The sequence below is a fragment of the Oryctolagus cuniculus genome, chromosome 12 (assembly GCF_964237555.1).
Source record: "Oryctolagus cuniculus chromosome 12, mOryCun1.1, whole genome shotgun sequence".
Lineage (NCBI taxonomy): Eukaryota > Metazoa > Chordata > Mammalia > Lagomorpha > Leporidae > Oryctolagus > Oryctolagus cuniculus.
This window is the reverse complement of record NC_091443.1, coordinates 28740063-28757111: the sequence shown is the minus strand read 5'-3', so window position 1 is coordinate 28757111 and position 17049 is coordinate 28740063. Positions and strand designations below refer to the sequence as shown.

At 37.4% G+C, this 17049-nt stretch overlaps 1 protein-coding gene across 1 annotated transcript in view; it reads right to left on the bottom strand.

The window, feature by feature from the left end:
• MDGA2 (MAM domain containing glycosylphosphatidylinositol anchor 2) overlaps positions 1-17049 on the bottom strand; it is an 896755-nt gene that overhangs the window by 398337 nt on the left and 481369 nt on the right. Inside the window, exon 3 of the mRNA XM_008269620.4 lies at positions 7431-7605. Coding sequence (XP_008267842.3) covers positions 7431-7605 — 175 coding nt within the window. The remainder of the gene's footprint in view (positions 1-7430; positions 7606-17049) is intronic.

The following is a 17049-nucleotide window of genomic DNA, read 5'->3' as shown; positions in this document are numbered from 1 at the left end:
GACTCAACCATATTCTTCTCTAAAGCCAGCTGGTGACTCCAATTATTGAGCTTTTCAAGGACTCCATAGCCTGGGCAGTCTAACTCTGACCTCCACACTAAAAAATCTGGTTTAAGTTTTCTTTGGCATGCTATCGCACTAAAAATCCCTTAACCTGATTCTTTGCCTTCAAAATTGTTTTTTGTCATTTACTCTCTCAAACTCTATATCCTTATTGATAAGTGTATTTTCTATTGTTGAGGTTTTTATTTTATTCCTTTACTGTTGTTTAATCATGGTTTCAGGGAGAAGAGAGGAAGAAATCATATGTTTAAGATACCTGGCTTAAGCAGAATTTAGCCTTCATTTTTATCGAATCACTGTTAGTATTCAGACTCTCAGGAATTATTTCCCAACACTTGAAGAATTATAACTGATCAGTGTTTGATCAGAAATATTTATATAAATGATGGCATCAAATTAAAAAAATATTTACATCACTAAGTGGCTATGAAACCTACCAAACTATAAATATCCAATTATGAAGAAATTATATTTCATAGAATTCTTGGAATGATGGTATAACATTTAATAAATAAAAAATGAACATTGTTAAAATAATTTCTAAAACCATATTGATTAAAAAGATAAATATAAAACTTCATTTGATAGTTCATTTTTATTTTTTAAATTTTATTTATGGTATACACATTTCATGTATTTCATATATACAGATTTAGAAGCACAGTGATTGATAGTTCCTTGATAAAAGTCTATGGAGCCCAGCTTTTTCTACTATAAAACATTTTAGAAAATTATGTGGGGAAAGCTGCTAATGCAGAATAACAGATCTCACAAAAATTATCATATTGTAACTCTAGTTTCACAGATATTTCAACATAGCCATCTAACAAGCTCACCTCATTTTATATGTTACCACTGTGGTTAACTTCCATTTCTGAAAAAATTTCTTCATCAAAGTAATGAGTGGTTGACATTAGATTTTATTTTAAGTCACTTTGGGCTCTAAAGTATAGAAACATGTGTGACAAGGATCTTGAATTTACTGGATCACTCCTCAACTGGTTACAAAAGCCAGGAGTAGGCCAGGATGAAGCCAATAGTGGGAACTCTATCCTGATCTCCCACAGGGGTGGCAGGGGCCCAAGAGGCTAGATCATATACTGCTGATACCAAGGCACACATTGACAGGAAGCTGGATTGGAATTGGAGTAGCCAGGAATCCTACAGCATTCCAATATGGGGTGCTGGCATTACAAGTGGTGGCTTAACCTGCTCCACCACAATGCCAATCCCTAGAACATGAGATTTAATGAGTGACACCCATATATAACAGTATGAAAATTCTCCAAGAATACTATGTGACATTAATATGTGTATTATGTATTACTTGTACTTTATTAAGATTTTACTTATTTATTTGAGAGGTAGAGTTACAGACAGAGGGAGAGACAGAGAGAAAGGTCCTCCATCCATTGGTTCACTCCCCAAATGGCCACAACAGCCAGAGCTGCGCCAATCTGAAGCCAGGAGCCAGGAGCTTTTTCAGATCTCCCACATGGGTGCAGGGACCCAAGGACTTGAGCTGTATTCTGATGCTTTCCCCGGCCATAGCAGAGAGCTGATTGGAAGAGGAGCAGCCGGGACTAGAACTGGTGCCCATATGGGGTGCCAGTGCAGCAGGTTGAGGATTAACCTACTGTACTACTGTGCCAGCCCCTAATTGTAATTTAAATGCATCTGTGAGAGATCTGTGGGATAATCTATACCAAGGGTCTCAATGCTAAATTCTGAAGATATTTATTGTTATTTTTGTTAAATCCAAGTCAGTGTATCTCAGTTTACTATCGCAAATGTGGTCCTGCAGATTTTGGGTGTGTATTTTGTATTGCTTCTCCTCCTATTTTCGAGTTCTCCCAATGATGAAAGTTCCACTTGTGAAACCAGTTAAAGAGAAAAAGAAATTAACAGTGCAGATGATGAGTCTAAAATCAGAGCTCCAAATAGAAAAGTTGATCCTATTAGCTTAGCATTTCCTAAAAATAGTTAATGCAAATGTATCTGACACAGTGCTGTTCATTTGCTTATGCTTTATAAAAATGAGCATCTTACTTCTAACGGTACAGTTTAAAAATTTGCCATGGGACCGCAAGTCCCCTTAAGCTGGGTGGTAAAAATACCATCTTAAGTGTTTAAGAGATCATATGGATAGGATTAAATTTCTGGTAATAATAAGATACAGAATTAAAAAGGAGGGAATGTTCCAACATGAGAAGCAATCCACACAGCAGACTCACAGAAAGACAATCAGTTTTAAATAGCACTCTGACCTCAGAATCAGCCCTTAAGGCATCTAGTATGGCTAAAAACCCTACAAGAGCATTTCAGGCATGGAGAGCCAAGACACTAAGGCAAAAAATGTCCTGCATAAAGGACCTTCTTTGGTGAGACCCCAGTGCAAAGAAGTGGTCATCAAAGGCGGTACTTTTCTCTGAGGGGAGAGGAGAACTTCAACTTTGCTTATGGCCTTGTGCAAATACTGACAGAGTTTGTGGATTCAAAAGGCTTCTATAGCCTAGACAGCTCATATCAAGAGCCTGGGGTGTTCACTGATGTCATATATAAGAGTGTTAATTGTTAATTAACAACAGGAGTCACTGTGCACTAACTTCCCATGCAGGACCTCTGTCCTCAAAGGGTTCTATTATAACTATATCTAAGTGCTCCCAAAAGATGTATATCATTCTTGGTTGCCTCTTTGAAGTTAAGGAAGTTTCCAAAAACAAAACAAAACAAAACAAAAAGATGAAGTGAAATTAACTTCAAGATGTAGTAACTTTGAACATCCATTGTCTTGACTGTTGAGGAACATTTTTTTTTATATATATACCATGCGAACTGTTGAACTCTTAGGATAGAGTTGGTTTACTGTGTATAAAATTAATCAAAAATGGATCTTAGTGGATAATAAAACTGGGAATGGGAGGAGGAGGAGGGGTGTGAGAATGCATGGGAGGGCTGCTATGGTGGGAAAAATATTCCTAAGGATGTACTTATGAAATGCATGAGGTCTGTATTAATTAAATAAAATGTTTGTTTGGGGGGAGGCAATAAAAAACAAATAAAAAAAATAAGCATCTCATTCAAGCAAGCAACATCAAATCTGAATTCAAAGATGACACTGAACTACACATTATAATACATTTTTAGACATCAATGTTGCCAAATTTAAAATAATTAACATGCTAGTATTATCCTCAATTACAATGATAAATCCTGTGTATCAAAAATTCATGTAGAGGGCTAGCACTATGGCATACAGGGTTAAGCCACAGTCTGTACTGCCGGCATCCTAAATGGAGAATGGAAGCAGTCCTGGCTGCTCCACATCCAATCCAGCTCCCTGCTAATTGCCAGGGAAAAGCAACAGAAGATGGCCCTAGTACTTGGAACTCTGCACCCACGTGGGAGATCCTGAGGTAGCTCCAGACTCCTGTGTTCACCCTGGCCCAGCACCAGCCATTGTGGTCATCTAGGGAGTGAACAAGCGCATGGAAGACCTCCCTATCTCTCTGTCTCTGTCTCTGTCTCTATCTCCCCCCCTTTCTAATTCTGACTTTCAAATAAATCTTTAAAAAATCATGTATATATAATATACTTCAACATAAGACCTCTAGTTGTCTATTAATTTATATTTGGAAAGCCTTATTCTTCAAATAGATCATTGTCTGTATTGTGGAGTATTTGTATTCCTCAAAACATGTTTGAAAATTTACTATTGAAAGAAATATATGGGGGCGGTGCTGTGGTTTGAAAATTTACTATTGAAAGAAATATATGGGGGCGGTGCTGTGGTTTAGCTGGTAAAACTGCCACCTGAAGTGCCAGAATCCTATATGGGCATCAGTTAGAGTCACAGCCACTCCACTTCCTATCCAGCTCTCTGCTATGGCCTGGGAGAGCAGTGGAAGATGGCCCAAGTCCTTGGGCCCCTGCATCCATGTGGGAGACTCAGAAGATGCTCCTGGCTCCTGGCTTCAGGATCCGCACAGCTCCAGCCACTATGGAAGGAAGATGTTTCCCTCCCTCCCTCTCTTTCCCTCCCTCCCTCTTTCTCTCTCTCTCTGCTTTCAAATAAATAAATAAATCTTTAAAAAACAGACATATATTCATTAAAACATTTAAGAACAGACCTAAGTACTTAAAAATTATGTCAACATTGCCATACTATAACAATCTACTTTGGAGCCAAAGTTAAGGCATTCTCTGAGTTATCTGTATTACACAGATACCACATTTGTTCACAGAGTCTAGAATTCCACATGCCATTTTCTCAAATAATATAATTTTAGTTTTTCTTTCTAATAGCAACCAAAACAATACTGAAAATAATACTCCAATACAGTATATATCACAGTGACATTTCACATAAATACCATGGAACAAGATGTCTGTCATGTTCCGGTGGTTTGAGAAAAGCCCCCAAAGGAATTCAAAAAAGGAGGTAACAGAGCTAGAGCCTTTGGGTGCAGCTGAACACAAGATGATGCAAGCCTTAGAAGACTAAGAAGGCTGGGAAAACTGGAGGCAGCATTGTTATCATTTCTAGGTAGGTGTCCAATATGAACTAAGATGTGAAGACATAATGCATTCTAGACAAGAGATATGAGGAGATCAAAAGGAGTAGGCATAATACAAAATAGTACTAAAAAGCTCTGCAATAAAGGAGGAAAGAAGACATTTTTTTAAACTCTAAAAAAAGTTATTTCCTCTCTTTGTATTTGATTTTTAATCCAACAGTACAATCTTCTTTTTTTTGTCAAATCTATTGTGGTAGCAATATGGGTCATGATCCTTATTCAAAACCTTTGGAGACTATGCTTCAGAAGTCTTCTGATTTTAGAGAAATAATACAGTACATACACGATTAATTACATAACACAACGGGATTGTTGGCTATACTGTGCAGTCCAGTGTGTTGTTAGCCAAACATGTATTATTCATAAAAAGTAGGGTAAACAGAGTATACAGTATTTTCTATTTTTAGATTCAAGTTATTTCAGGTCAAATTTTGCCACCAAAGTAGTTCACACATCAAGTTTTGTGAACTAAAGTCACCCCCTGCCTCCCAAAATAAACAAAAAACAAGTTTCCATGTACCAGGGGATTCCAATTCAATCCCATCAAGGTGGCATGTATCAATGCCATCTTACTTGTTAAAGTGATCAGTTTAAGTTCATAATTGATCAAAAAGATAGGATTAAGTGTCAAAGGAATTACATAAATAAGACCAGTGTATGCAAATAATTGATAGAATTAAAAAGGAGAGAATGATCCTACATGGGAAGCAGATATACAGCAGATTCATAGAATGGCAAAAGCCCTAAGCAGCACTCTGGCCTCAGAATCAGCTCTTAAGGCATTTGGATCTGGCTAAAAAGCCCATGAGAGTTTCACAGGCATGAAAAGCCAAGACAGTCTGGCAAAAAAGAAAAAAAAAATAACCTAAATGAAAGATCTCTATGAGTGAGATCCCGGCGGAAAGAATGGGCCATCAAAGAAGGAGGTCCCTTTCTCTGAAGGGAGGAGAGAACTTCCATTTTGAATATGGCCTTGTCTAAATAAGATGGGAGTTGGTGAACTCAAGAGGCTTCCATAGCCTTAGCAGCTCATGACAGAGCCTCGGGTGATTACTGACATCATAAATAAGAATATCAAATGTTAAAACAACAATGGGAGTCACTGTGGACCTGCTCCCCAGGTAGGACTCTTGCCCTTAATGTGTTGTACTATGAGAATCAATGGTAAAACTACTACTCAAACAGTACTGTATACTTTGTGTGTCTTTGTGGGTGCAGTCTGTTGAAATCTTTACTTAGTATATACTAAGTTGATCTTCTGTATATAAAGATAATTGAAAATGAATCATGATGAAGAATGGGATAGGAGAGGGAGTGGGAAGATGGGATGATTGTGGGTGGGAGAGAGGTTATGGGAGGAAAAGCTGCTATAATTCAAAAGTTGTACTTTGGAAATTTATATTTATTAAATAAAAGTTGAAAAGAAAAGAAAAAAAACAAGTTTTGAAAAGTTTTTAGAGCTTAGAATTGTGTATAAATTCCTGAGTAGGTATATTTTTACATGGATCATCTAAATTATAAGAAAAAGTACAGATACATGCTTTAGAACATGGTATTATACAATTAATGTCAGTTAAATTTAGGATAAAATTATATGTCAGCAAAATGACTGGAAATATTAGGTCAAGTGAAGGGACACAAGGGGTTTTAATGTTGTGACTGGGAAGTATACAACCATGGCCAACCCGTGTACCTATGCTGATAGGAAGAAGGTGGCATGCCGGAAGAATGTTGCTTAAAAATATGCCAATGGATGTCTCAGGGAGCAAAAGATACTGCAAGAGAATGGAGTACAGGCTGCTCTCCCATCTTTTCCAGAAAGGAAGCAAGGACCTGAATGTGCAATACAAATGTCAAAAGCTATTCTGTCACTCACTTGCCAGTCACTGAATAACGAGATTCAGCATCAAGTCTGATAAATAACCTTCGTACTCTTTCAAGACACGTCCTAACACTGTCCTGAACTGAAAAAAAACGAAGAGGAAAATAAGAAAGATGAGTAGAAAACAGGCACTCTTCCCTTGCTACTTATATCTGAATTACTATAAGGAAAGAAAAAGTTGCCTTATATTCTAACATTAGAGATTTAAAAAAAATCAAATACAAGTTCTTGTAATAAGATAATGGACTGATAGACAAACTGGTGAAAAAGACCAAGCTGAATGTTTTGGGCCCTGATTTGTTCTAGTGCAGATGTAAGGAAACCCAGAGCATTTTAAATATATTTGTCAATAGCAAAAAGTAGGAAAATGAGATTAAGAACAAAAAATAAAACATTTTCCAGGTGGCATAGCATTGCCCAGGGTTGGTGTTGATTATTTTTAATAGAACTGGGTCAAAAATATACTCTACACAGAAATTTTTGGGAATTCACAAGACAATTCACTGTATGCTTCTCAGACTGCATTTTCAAATATTCAAGAAGAATAGCATGATTCACACACGGTTAAAACAGACACAAGTTACACTATAAACAAAATGATCCTTTCTGTATAAAAATATAGGAATAAATATATAAAGTATATACATTACAATGCTAGGCTGTTAGGATTATCAATAATATTTTGTCTTCTCATGAATATGATTCCTAAATGCCCGATAAGGAATATACATAATATCATAAAATTCATGAAAAATTCCTTCTTTGGGAATGTGGTAAAGGAGCCATCATTTTCTTACATATTTTTCATTCCCAAGTAAACAGAACTCTATGGTTTTTGAGAACAGCAGCGATACCAGAAAGAAAACCCAGACTGCACTTATTCACAATTTTCAGGGAAAGTTACTTACAGTACACATCCACTCGGATTGACTTTATCGCTGGGGACCCCAAGCCATTCTCTGCTTTACAGTAATACCGGCCTCCTTGGTGTCGCTGAATATTTGTAATCCGCAAAGTCTCATTGAAGACACTTGAGTCCTGGAATCTGTCAGAGGCACTTCCTGCTGTTTTGGTCCACCTGATCTGAGCAAGCATCAACAAAGATTGTTACTTTAGGTTGGTTTTCCCACAGAAAAACAGCAATCACTCATTTGAAGAGTTTGCTTTCAGAGCTGGAACACTGCATTTCCTGTTAAATTACTGACAAGGTTTAAAAGAGTTTGTATGTGTAACTAAATTATAGAATTTTAAATGCAATGTTATCCTTGAATAGTGAATGCAATTTAAATCCAACTGCACAGGACTCATGAAATAATTAGTCCAGAGGACAACATAAATTCAAAAAGAGTTAAATGTTGTTAGTACATTGGAAATATGGATTAGTTTCTCTTTTTGTTGAGTATCTGAAGCTTTTTTCATATTTTCCAAACTGTGTAAGATACTTTTTACTTATTTAGTCCAGGAAGGCTCACTTATTTTCTTTTTAGACCTGCTTTGTTACATAATTTTAAATTTCCTATTTGATTTGGGTAGTTTGAACATATTACCATAAAGCCTTATGGAGATGATGTATAATTTTATACACCTGGTTGATAAAAGCAAGGTTTTATTTCTTTAATAGCTTTGCTTTAATGCACCCATAAGGGATTTATCTACTTTGATAATCAGAATTTACATCAATAATTATTTTTGAAAATTGTAAACCTTTTCAAGGAGAACATTTCTACCAAACTGCCAAGCCACTCTGAATATCCAGACATCTCATTATAAACATCATTCTTTTAAACACAGCTGAGTATCACGCACTTCATTTCTGCTACCAATAATGACTGGCATTCAACTCATATTTTGTGGATTTTGGTTCATAAAACTTGAACAAAAGCCACATTCTGTTACTGTAATATGATGCAAAATAGAGAGTAAAAGGATTTGACTTTATTTCTCTCCTGGTCTCTGCTGTGTAACATATTTTTATTTCATTTTATTTTTTTATTTGATAGAGTTAGACATTGAGAGAGAGATACAGAGAGAAAAGAGAAAGCTCTTCCTTCCGTTGGTTCACCCCCCAAATGGCCGCTAAGGCCTGAGCTATGCCAATCCGAAGCCAGAAGCCAGGTGCTTCCTCCTGGTCTCCCATGCGGGTGCAGAGGCCCAAACACTTGGGCCATCCTCCATTGCCCTCCCAGGCCACAGCAGAGTGCTGGACTGGAAGAGGAGCAACCGGGACCAGAACCCGGCACCTATATGGGATGCTGGCACCGCAGGCAGAGGATTAACCAAGTGAGCCACAGCGCCGGCCCCCTTTTTGTTTTATTTTAAGATTGAGAAACAGCTGACAGAAGTCCTCTGGTCAAACACATGGTAAAACATGGAGAATAAAAATAAAGACAGAGTCTTGATAATTGAAATTTTCTAACAGTGCTAATATATATATACCTATTTTCTATGATAATTACATTGCATGATTAATGGTATAAAATATCTTTAAAAAGTTCTCCATATCATAAAAATGTTACCATGAATATGATGCTTTCCCTTAACTGTAAATGAAATGAAAATGTTACTTAGGGGTTAATAAAAATTAATTAAGCCACAAAACTAAACAAATATTTATTCAATACCTTCTATCTACATGGACTGTAAAGAAACAAAGAGAATGATTCCTCACTTCAGACAGCTTATAATTTTATTACTAACATGCCCAGAAAAAAAAAAAAAAAAGGAGTGACAAGGGCACTGTTTTGATTAGTCATATTTGGCAAGCCTGAGATTCTATTTTTATTTAAATTTTAACATCTAGAAGTTCACAAATTAAAAAATCGCATTTTTTGCTTTTATACATATAGATCTTAATCCTCTCTTAAATGACTGAAGTATTTATGATATAATCTAAGATATAAAAAAACTCTTAAGATGTCACATTTTCTGTTGCGAGCCTTCAGTCCAGCTGGTAAGATGCCCATGTTCCTCATCGGGGTGCCTGGGTTTTAAATTCTTGGCTCAAAGTCTTATTTCCATCTTTCTGCCAATGAAGACTCTGGGAGGTGGCAGGGATGGCTCAAGTAATTAGGTTCCTGCTAGCCATGTGGGAGACTGGAATTCAGTTCCTAGCTCCTCACTGTGGTGGCTAGCGCTGGCCATTGTGTGCATTTAGGGAATGAATAAGCAGAAGTGAAGCCCTCTCTGTCTCTCTGATCGCCAAATAAATATTTTCCTGAGATTTCAAGTTTTACTTAAAAATCACAATATAATATTAAAGCTGATTTGAAAAAATAAATATTTCAGAATGTAACAATAGGTGCAAAATAAGGAAAGCTACAGAAACAGCATAGCACTAATGTTATTAGCATACAATAATTAAGTGGCACATTAATAAATCAGGTACAAGAAGGGGGGATTCTGTGTGAGTGTGTATATATGTGTGTGTGTGTGTGTGTGTGTGTGTGTGTAAGGGAAGGAGTGAGACAGACAATTGTGATACATGGAGCCGGCACAGTGGTACAGTAAGTTAATCCTCCACCTGTGGTGCCAGCATCTCATAAGGGCAACAGTTCTAGTCCCTGCTGCTCCTCTTCAGATCAAGCTCTCTACTATGACCTGGGAAAGCAGTGGAAGATGGCCCAAGCACTTGGGTCCCTGCACCTGCATGGAAGACCTGGAAGAAGCTCCTGGCCCCTGGCTTCGGATTTGTGCAGCTTTGTTGCGGCCATTTGGGGAGTGAATCAGCAGATGGAAGACCTTTCTGTCTCTTCTACTCACTTTCTGAAATTCTACCTCTCAAATAAATAAATAAATAATCTTTTTAAAAAATGAGAATTGTGATACACACTAGTAGTTATTAAAATTCTTTCTTTTCCTCCAGAGTATTTTCCTTCTTTTTCTCATTCATATGAATCACTGAACACTATACTTAACATAGAGCTAATCATATTCGTATAAAGCTAACTGAAAATAGGCCTTAGTAAAGAATAAGACTGAGAATAAGAAAGGGAAGAGGAAGGGGAATGGGAGAGTGGGTAGGAGATGGGCCTGGTGGGAAGAATTGCCAAAACCCTAAAGCTATAATTTTGGAAAGAATGAAGGGTGCAACTATAAAACAATATAGTCCTACATACTCCCCGAGACCCACTTCTAAGGGAACAGCTAAACAAAATGCCATAGGACCCCAAAATCCCTTAAGTCAGCTAATAAAAATAGCAGCTTAAGTGTTATAAAGACCAAATAGATAGGATTAAGTAATAAAGTGACCACATAGATAGGATCAAGTGAAAAATTCATTATATAAATAGGATTAAGTGTATGGAAACAATAATAAACAGAATTAAAAAGGAGAGAAGGCTCCAACATTGGAATCAGTCCATACAGCAGTCTCATAGAAAAACAGTTGCATTAGGTAGCACTCTGACCTCAGAATCAGCCCTTAAGGTACTCCAGTCAGACTGGAAAGCCCAGGAGAAGCATTTCAGATACGGAAAGCCAAGACACTCTGGCAAAAGACTTCCTACACAAAGGACCCCTATAGGCGAGATCCCAGAGGAAAGAAGGGGCCACCAAAGTATGATATACTTTTCTCTGAAGGGAGGAGGGAACGTCCATTTTGCTTATGACTCTGTTGAAATATGGCTCTTCATAAGAGCCTTTATGCATTGAAAAGCCATCATGTTAATGTTGACAGGTTTTCCAAAATTCTCATTTTTCTCTCAAAAACATTACTTTTATCATTCACACTAAATATATTCAATGTATTTTCTTTGAGATGGCAAGTTCAATTCATTTTTTCAGAAAATATTTACCAAATGCTCAAGTCTGAATAATTATAATTTCTATATCTATCACCATTTAAGTACAAAGGTTAAAAGAGTTGTGTAGACCAATGGAACAGAATAGAAACCCCAGAAATCAATCCATACATCTACAACCAACTTATCTTTAACAAAGGGGCTAAAATCAATCCATGGAGCAAGATGTTTTCTTTAACAAATGGTGCTGGGAAAACAGGATCTCCACATGCAGAAGTATGAAGTAAGACCCCTAACAAACACCTTAAACAAAAATCCACTCAAAATGGATCAAGGATCTAAATCTATTATCAGATACCATCAAATTACTAGGGAACATTGGGGAAACTCTGCAAGACATTGACATACACAAAGATTTCTTGTAAAAGACCCCAGAGGCACAGACAACCAAAGCCAAAATTGATAAATGGGATTACATCAAATTCAGAAGTTTCTGCACTGCAAATGAAACACTCAAAGTGAAGAGACAACCAACAGAATGGGAGAAAATATTTGCAAACTATGCAACTGATACAGGATTCATATCCAGAATCTATAAGGAGCTAAAGAAAATCAACAACAACAAAACAAACAATCCAGTTAAGTAATGGGCAAAGGACTTAAACAGGTGTTTTTCAAAATATGAAATTCAAATGGCTAACAGACACATGAAAAATGCTCAGGATCACTAGCTGTCAGGGAAACGCAAATCAAAACACAGTGAGGTTTCACCTTACCCCTCTTAGAATGGCTTTCATACAGAAATAAACCACAAAGTATGTGGGCGAAAAGGTACCTAATCCACTGTTGGAGGGAATGTAAACTGGTGAAGCCACTATTGAAGACAGTATGGAAATACCTCAGAAAGCTGAATATAGACCTACCATATGACCCAGCCATCCCACTCCTGGGAATCTACCCAAAGGAAATGGAATCAGCATATGAAAGAGTAATCTGTATCCACATATTTATTGCAGCCCAATTCACAATAGCTAAAATATGGAATCAACCCAGATGTCTATCAGCTGATAATTAGATTAAAAAACTATGATATATGTACACTATGGAATACTACTCAATGCTAAAGAAAAATGAAATGCTTTCTTTTGCAACAAAATAGAAGCAACTAGAAACCATTATACTTAATCAAATAAGACAGTCCCCAAAAGAAAATTACCATATGTTTTCTCTGACCAGTGGTAACTAACAAAGTAACTAAAATATAATAATGTATAGGAGTAAGATAGACATTCTGAATTTTTTTATTTTTTTGACAGGCAGAGTTAGAGAGAGAGAGACAGAGAGAAGGTCTTCCTTTTTTCCATTGGTTCACCCCCCAAATGGCTGCTATGTGCCGATCCGAAGCCAGGAGCCAGGTGCTTCCTCCTGGGTTCCCATGTGGGTGCAGGGCCCAAGCACTTGGGCCATCCTCCACTGCCTTCCTGGGCCACAGCAGAGAGCTGGACTGGAAGAGGAGCAACCAGGACAGAATCCAGGGTCCAGCACTGCAGGCGGATGATTAGCCAGGTGAACCGTGGCGCCGGCCGACATTCTGAAATTTGATAACTGTTTATAGCCCATGTCTCCTCTGTTGAGGAGCAGGTTTGTTTTTTTTTTTTTTTTTTTTTTTTTTTTTTTTTTTTTTTTTTTTCCCCACACCATTTGTAGAACTCTTAGTGTAGGGTTAATCTTATGAACATAAAGTAATCTGAAAAAAATCCTTTGTAAGAATTAAAAGTGGGAATAGGAGAGGGAAGAGGACTTGTGGGCAGGAAGGGTGGGTAGGGTTCAAAGTATCACTATGTTCCTGAATGTGTATATTTGAAATACATGAAATTTGCATACTTGAAGCAAACTTAAAAAATAGTACACACGGTATTCTGTGAAAAGACGTGGCTTTTCAATCATATAGGTTTTTTGACTTGCGGTAAGCATCAAACTGTAGTAAGCCGTAGAAATGCATTCTAGATATTTTCCATTTTGTCATACAGAACATAAAAAATAGTCAAAGACATCAAAAACTAATAATTTTTGGTGATTTAGCAAAGATTTTTAGTGACTGAATTTTTTTTAAAGTATGGCGTTAACAACACAAACACTGCTAGTATAATTTATGCCTCTGCTTTGTATTTAGGTGCCACTTGTTTCTCCACCATTTCTTTGCACCATCACTGCAAACACAACATATTTTTTTTAAAAAAAGACATTTTTCTTCACTATCACTATAAAGAATGCATAGAACTCCTGGAGATCTATGAACCACACTTTGAGAATGACTCATTGTTAGAGCTGGCCATACACATACACAAATATTTTGGTTTCATAAGGTGGCATTTTAATTTTCTAAAAACTCATGAGAGAAAGTACACAAATTCATAATATTTTAATACTGTACACATGAATTTAAGCCATTTATATCTTTACTGTGAAGACTAAAACATTACAATCACTATATTGAAAGACATAGAATGACAGAATAGATTAACAGGACTCGACTAAACACTGCTTACAGGAAACACACTTCACCTATAAAGACACAAGCAAACTGAAATCAAAAGAAAAGAATATTTCATGCAAATAGAATCCAAATGAAAATTGGAATAGCCATACTTTTTTTTTTTTTTTTTTTTTGGACAGGCAGAGTGGATAGTGAGAGAGACAGAGAGAAAGGTCTTCCTTTTGCTGTTGGTTCACCCTCCAATGGCCGCCATGGCTGGTGCACTGTGGCCGGCGCACTGTGCTGATCCGAAGGCAGGAGCCAGGTGCTTCCTCCTGGTCTCCCATGCGGATGCAGGGCCCAAGCACTTGGGCCATCCTCCACTGCACTCCCGGGCCACAGCAGAGAGCTGGCCTGGAAGAGGGGCAACCGGGACAGAATCCGGCGCCCCGACCGGGACTAGAACCCAGTGTGCTGGCGCCGCTAAGTGGAGGATTAGCCTAGTGAGCCGCGGCGCCGGCCGGAATAGCCATACTTCTAGCAAACAAAATAGATTCTGAAATCAAAAGCAGTAAAAAGGTAATAAGAAGGTCATTATATAATGTTAAAGGGCTTAATTTAGCCAGAGGAAATTATATTTATAAATATATATGCACCCCAATATTGGGGCATCCAAATACATAAAGCAAATATTAATAGATATAAAGGGAGATATAGACTCTGATACAATAATAATATAGAACTTTAATACCTCATTTTCAGAAATAGACAAATCATATAGACAAAAAAAAATCAATAAAGAAGGAGCAGACTGAATTTGCACCCTAAATCAACTGAACTTAACAAAGTATCTTCCGAACTTTTCATCCAACAGCTACAGGATACATAGTTGTTTCTCAACCACACACCGAATATGTTCAGGAGAGATTATATAGTAACCTGCAAACAAGTCTCAATAAATTCCAAAGAATGGAAAACACATTAAATATCTTTTCTGATCACAATGCAATAAAACTAGAATCAAAAACCAAGAAATTTCTGGAAACTACACAAATACATGAAAATAAAACACCTTACTCCTAAACAGTCGATGGATAAACAAAGAAATCAAGAATGACATTTAAAGAAAAAAATTCTTGAAACAAATACAAATGTAGCCGGCGCCGCGGCTCACTTGGCTAATCCTCCACCTTGCAGCGCCGGGCACACCGGGTTCTAGTCCCGGTCGGGGCACCGGATTCTGTCCCGGTTGCCCCTCTTCCAAGCCAGCTCTCTGCTGTGGCCAGGGAGTACAGTGGAGGATGGCCCGAGTACGTGGGCCCTGCACCCCATGGGAGACCAGGAGAAGCACCTGGCTCCTGCCTTCGAATCAGTGTGATGCGCTGGCTGCAGCGCGCCGGCCGCGGCGGCCATTGGAAGGTGAACCAACGGCAAAAAGGAAGACCTTTCTCTCTGTTCTCTCTCTCTCTCACTATCCACTCTCCCTGTTAAAAAAAAAAAAAAAAAAAGAAAAAGAAAAAGAAAAAAAATGCAAATGTAAACGCAACATACCAAAATAAATGGGATGCAGCCGACAAAGTACTAACAGTGAAGTTTAAGCAATCAATGCTTTCATCAAAAAACTCACAAAGATTTCAAAGAAGCAACTTACCATTGCATCTCAAGGAACTAGAGAAATGAGAATACATCAAATACAAATCTGGTAGAAGGAAACAAGTAACAAAACTTGTAGCACAAATAAATGACACAGAGACTAAAAACAAACAAAAAACCCACAAAAACCAATGTATTCAAGTGCTGCTTTTTTCAAGAGTCCCTCTGTGCACTTTTTAAAGACCAGCCCCACACAAATATTCTGTATTAAACAATGTAACAACAGAAGAATTAAGGTCATGATGGGAGGGAAAAGTCACAGAGGAGTTGGTAAATAAGATATCTATATATATGGATATATACAGTAAAATCAGTCAATTTGGAGAAAGAATGTGATATATTAACAAAAAATTTGTGCTCTGAAATACTAACAGCATAGGAAAGCTATTACTTTTTGTAATGTTGAAAGCAAAAAGCTAAAACATAATGTCAGTAATTGGTATTCAGTAAAGTACAGACAGCTGAAACACATACAACAAATAAAATTAGAAAGGGAAGCACGTGTAAAACATGCAAATGCATTAGGAAATTCCAAAATACCTCTCTGAAAATCAGGCGGTTCTAGATAATATTTTTTATCATGTTAAAGAGTAAATAAGACAGGAGGCAAGCAAAAAATGCCATCCACATGTATGACCTACAAATATATAGAAGGTTTCCTACCCACATTAAGGTTTTTAAATATCTACTAAACATTTACAAAAGCTGATCATGTAATAGGCAGCAAAGACAACCTCAATTAATAGCAAAGGTAGAGACAGTACTGACCCTGTTTTCTGGACTTCATTTAATGTAATTATAATAATCAAATGATCACAATACATGGATATTCAGCCATTATTCACGTAGAAAATTAAAGGGGAAATTGTTATCTAGAAGCCAAAGAACTGAAAACCATTTTATACGGAATCCATCAATGCAATGAAAGAACTACACAGAGCAAAATGTAAAGCTTCATTACCTCTTATATTAAGCATATATAAACAAGTAAACCAACAAGAAGTACTCATTTAATGTGTTCTAATTTAATGGAGGTTTTCCTGGGCTCCACCCCATGACTGCTTGTTAACCATGGCAAACAGAAGCAGTTCATCCTTATCATCTTTCCTTGGAGTTTCTTCTAAACTAGAAACACAAAGGTGTGCAGACTGGTAATGGGGAAATAATAAAACAGGTAACACATTCCACAGGAAGATTCTGTGGATAATTCAACAATGGATCTCTAGAATTGAGTGCAACAGATGGTCCTCACATATTTGTTGAATGCAAACATGGCATCTGAGTTAAAACTCGAGGGGCTGCTGGATATAATGGTTAGGATTAGTTCAGCTGCAAGAAAACTGACACAGCAACAGTGACTTCTGTAGCATGAAAGTGAGATTCCCCCTTGTGAAACAATCTGGAGTGAGGCCGGCCAGCACTGTCACTCTGCTCCAGTCAGTCCTCAGAGACTCGGGCTACTCCAAGGCTTTCCCTGCAGAACGCTGCAGGAGTTCAAGGCCCAAACTAGCAGATCCAGTTTTCTTTTTTTTTTTTTTTTTTTTTAATTTTTTTATTTTTTTTTTTTTTTGACAGGCAGAGTGGACAGTGAGAGAGAGACAGAGAGAGAAAGGTCTTCCTTTGCCGTTGGTTCACCCTCCAATGGCCGCCGCTGCAGCC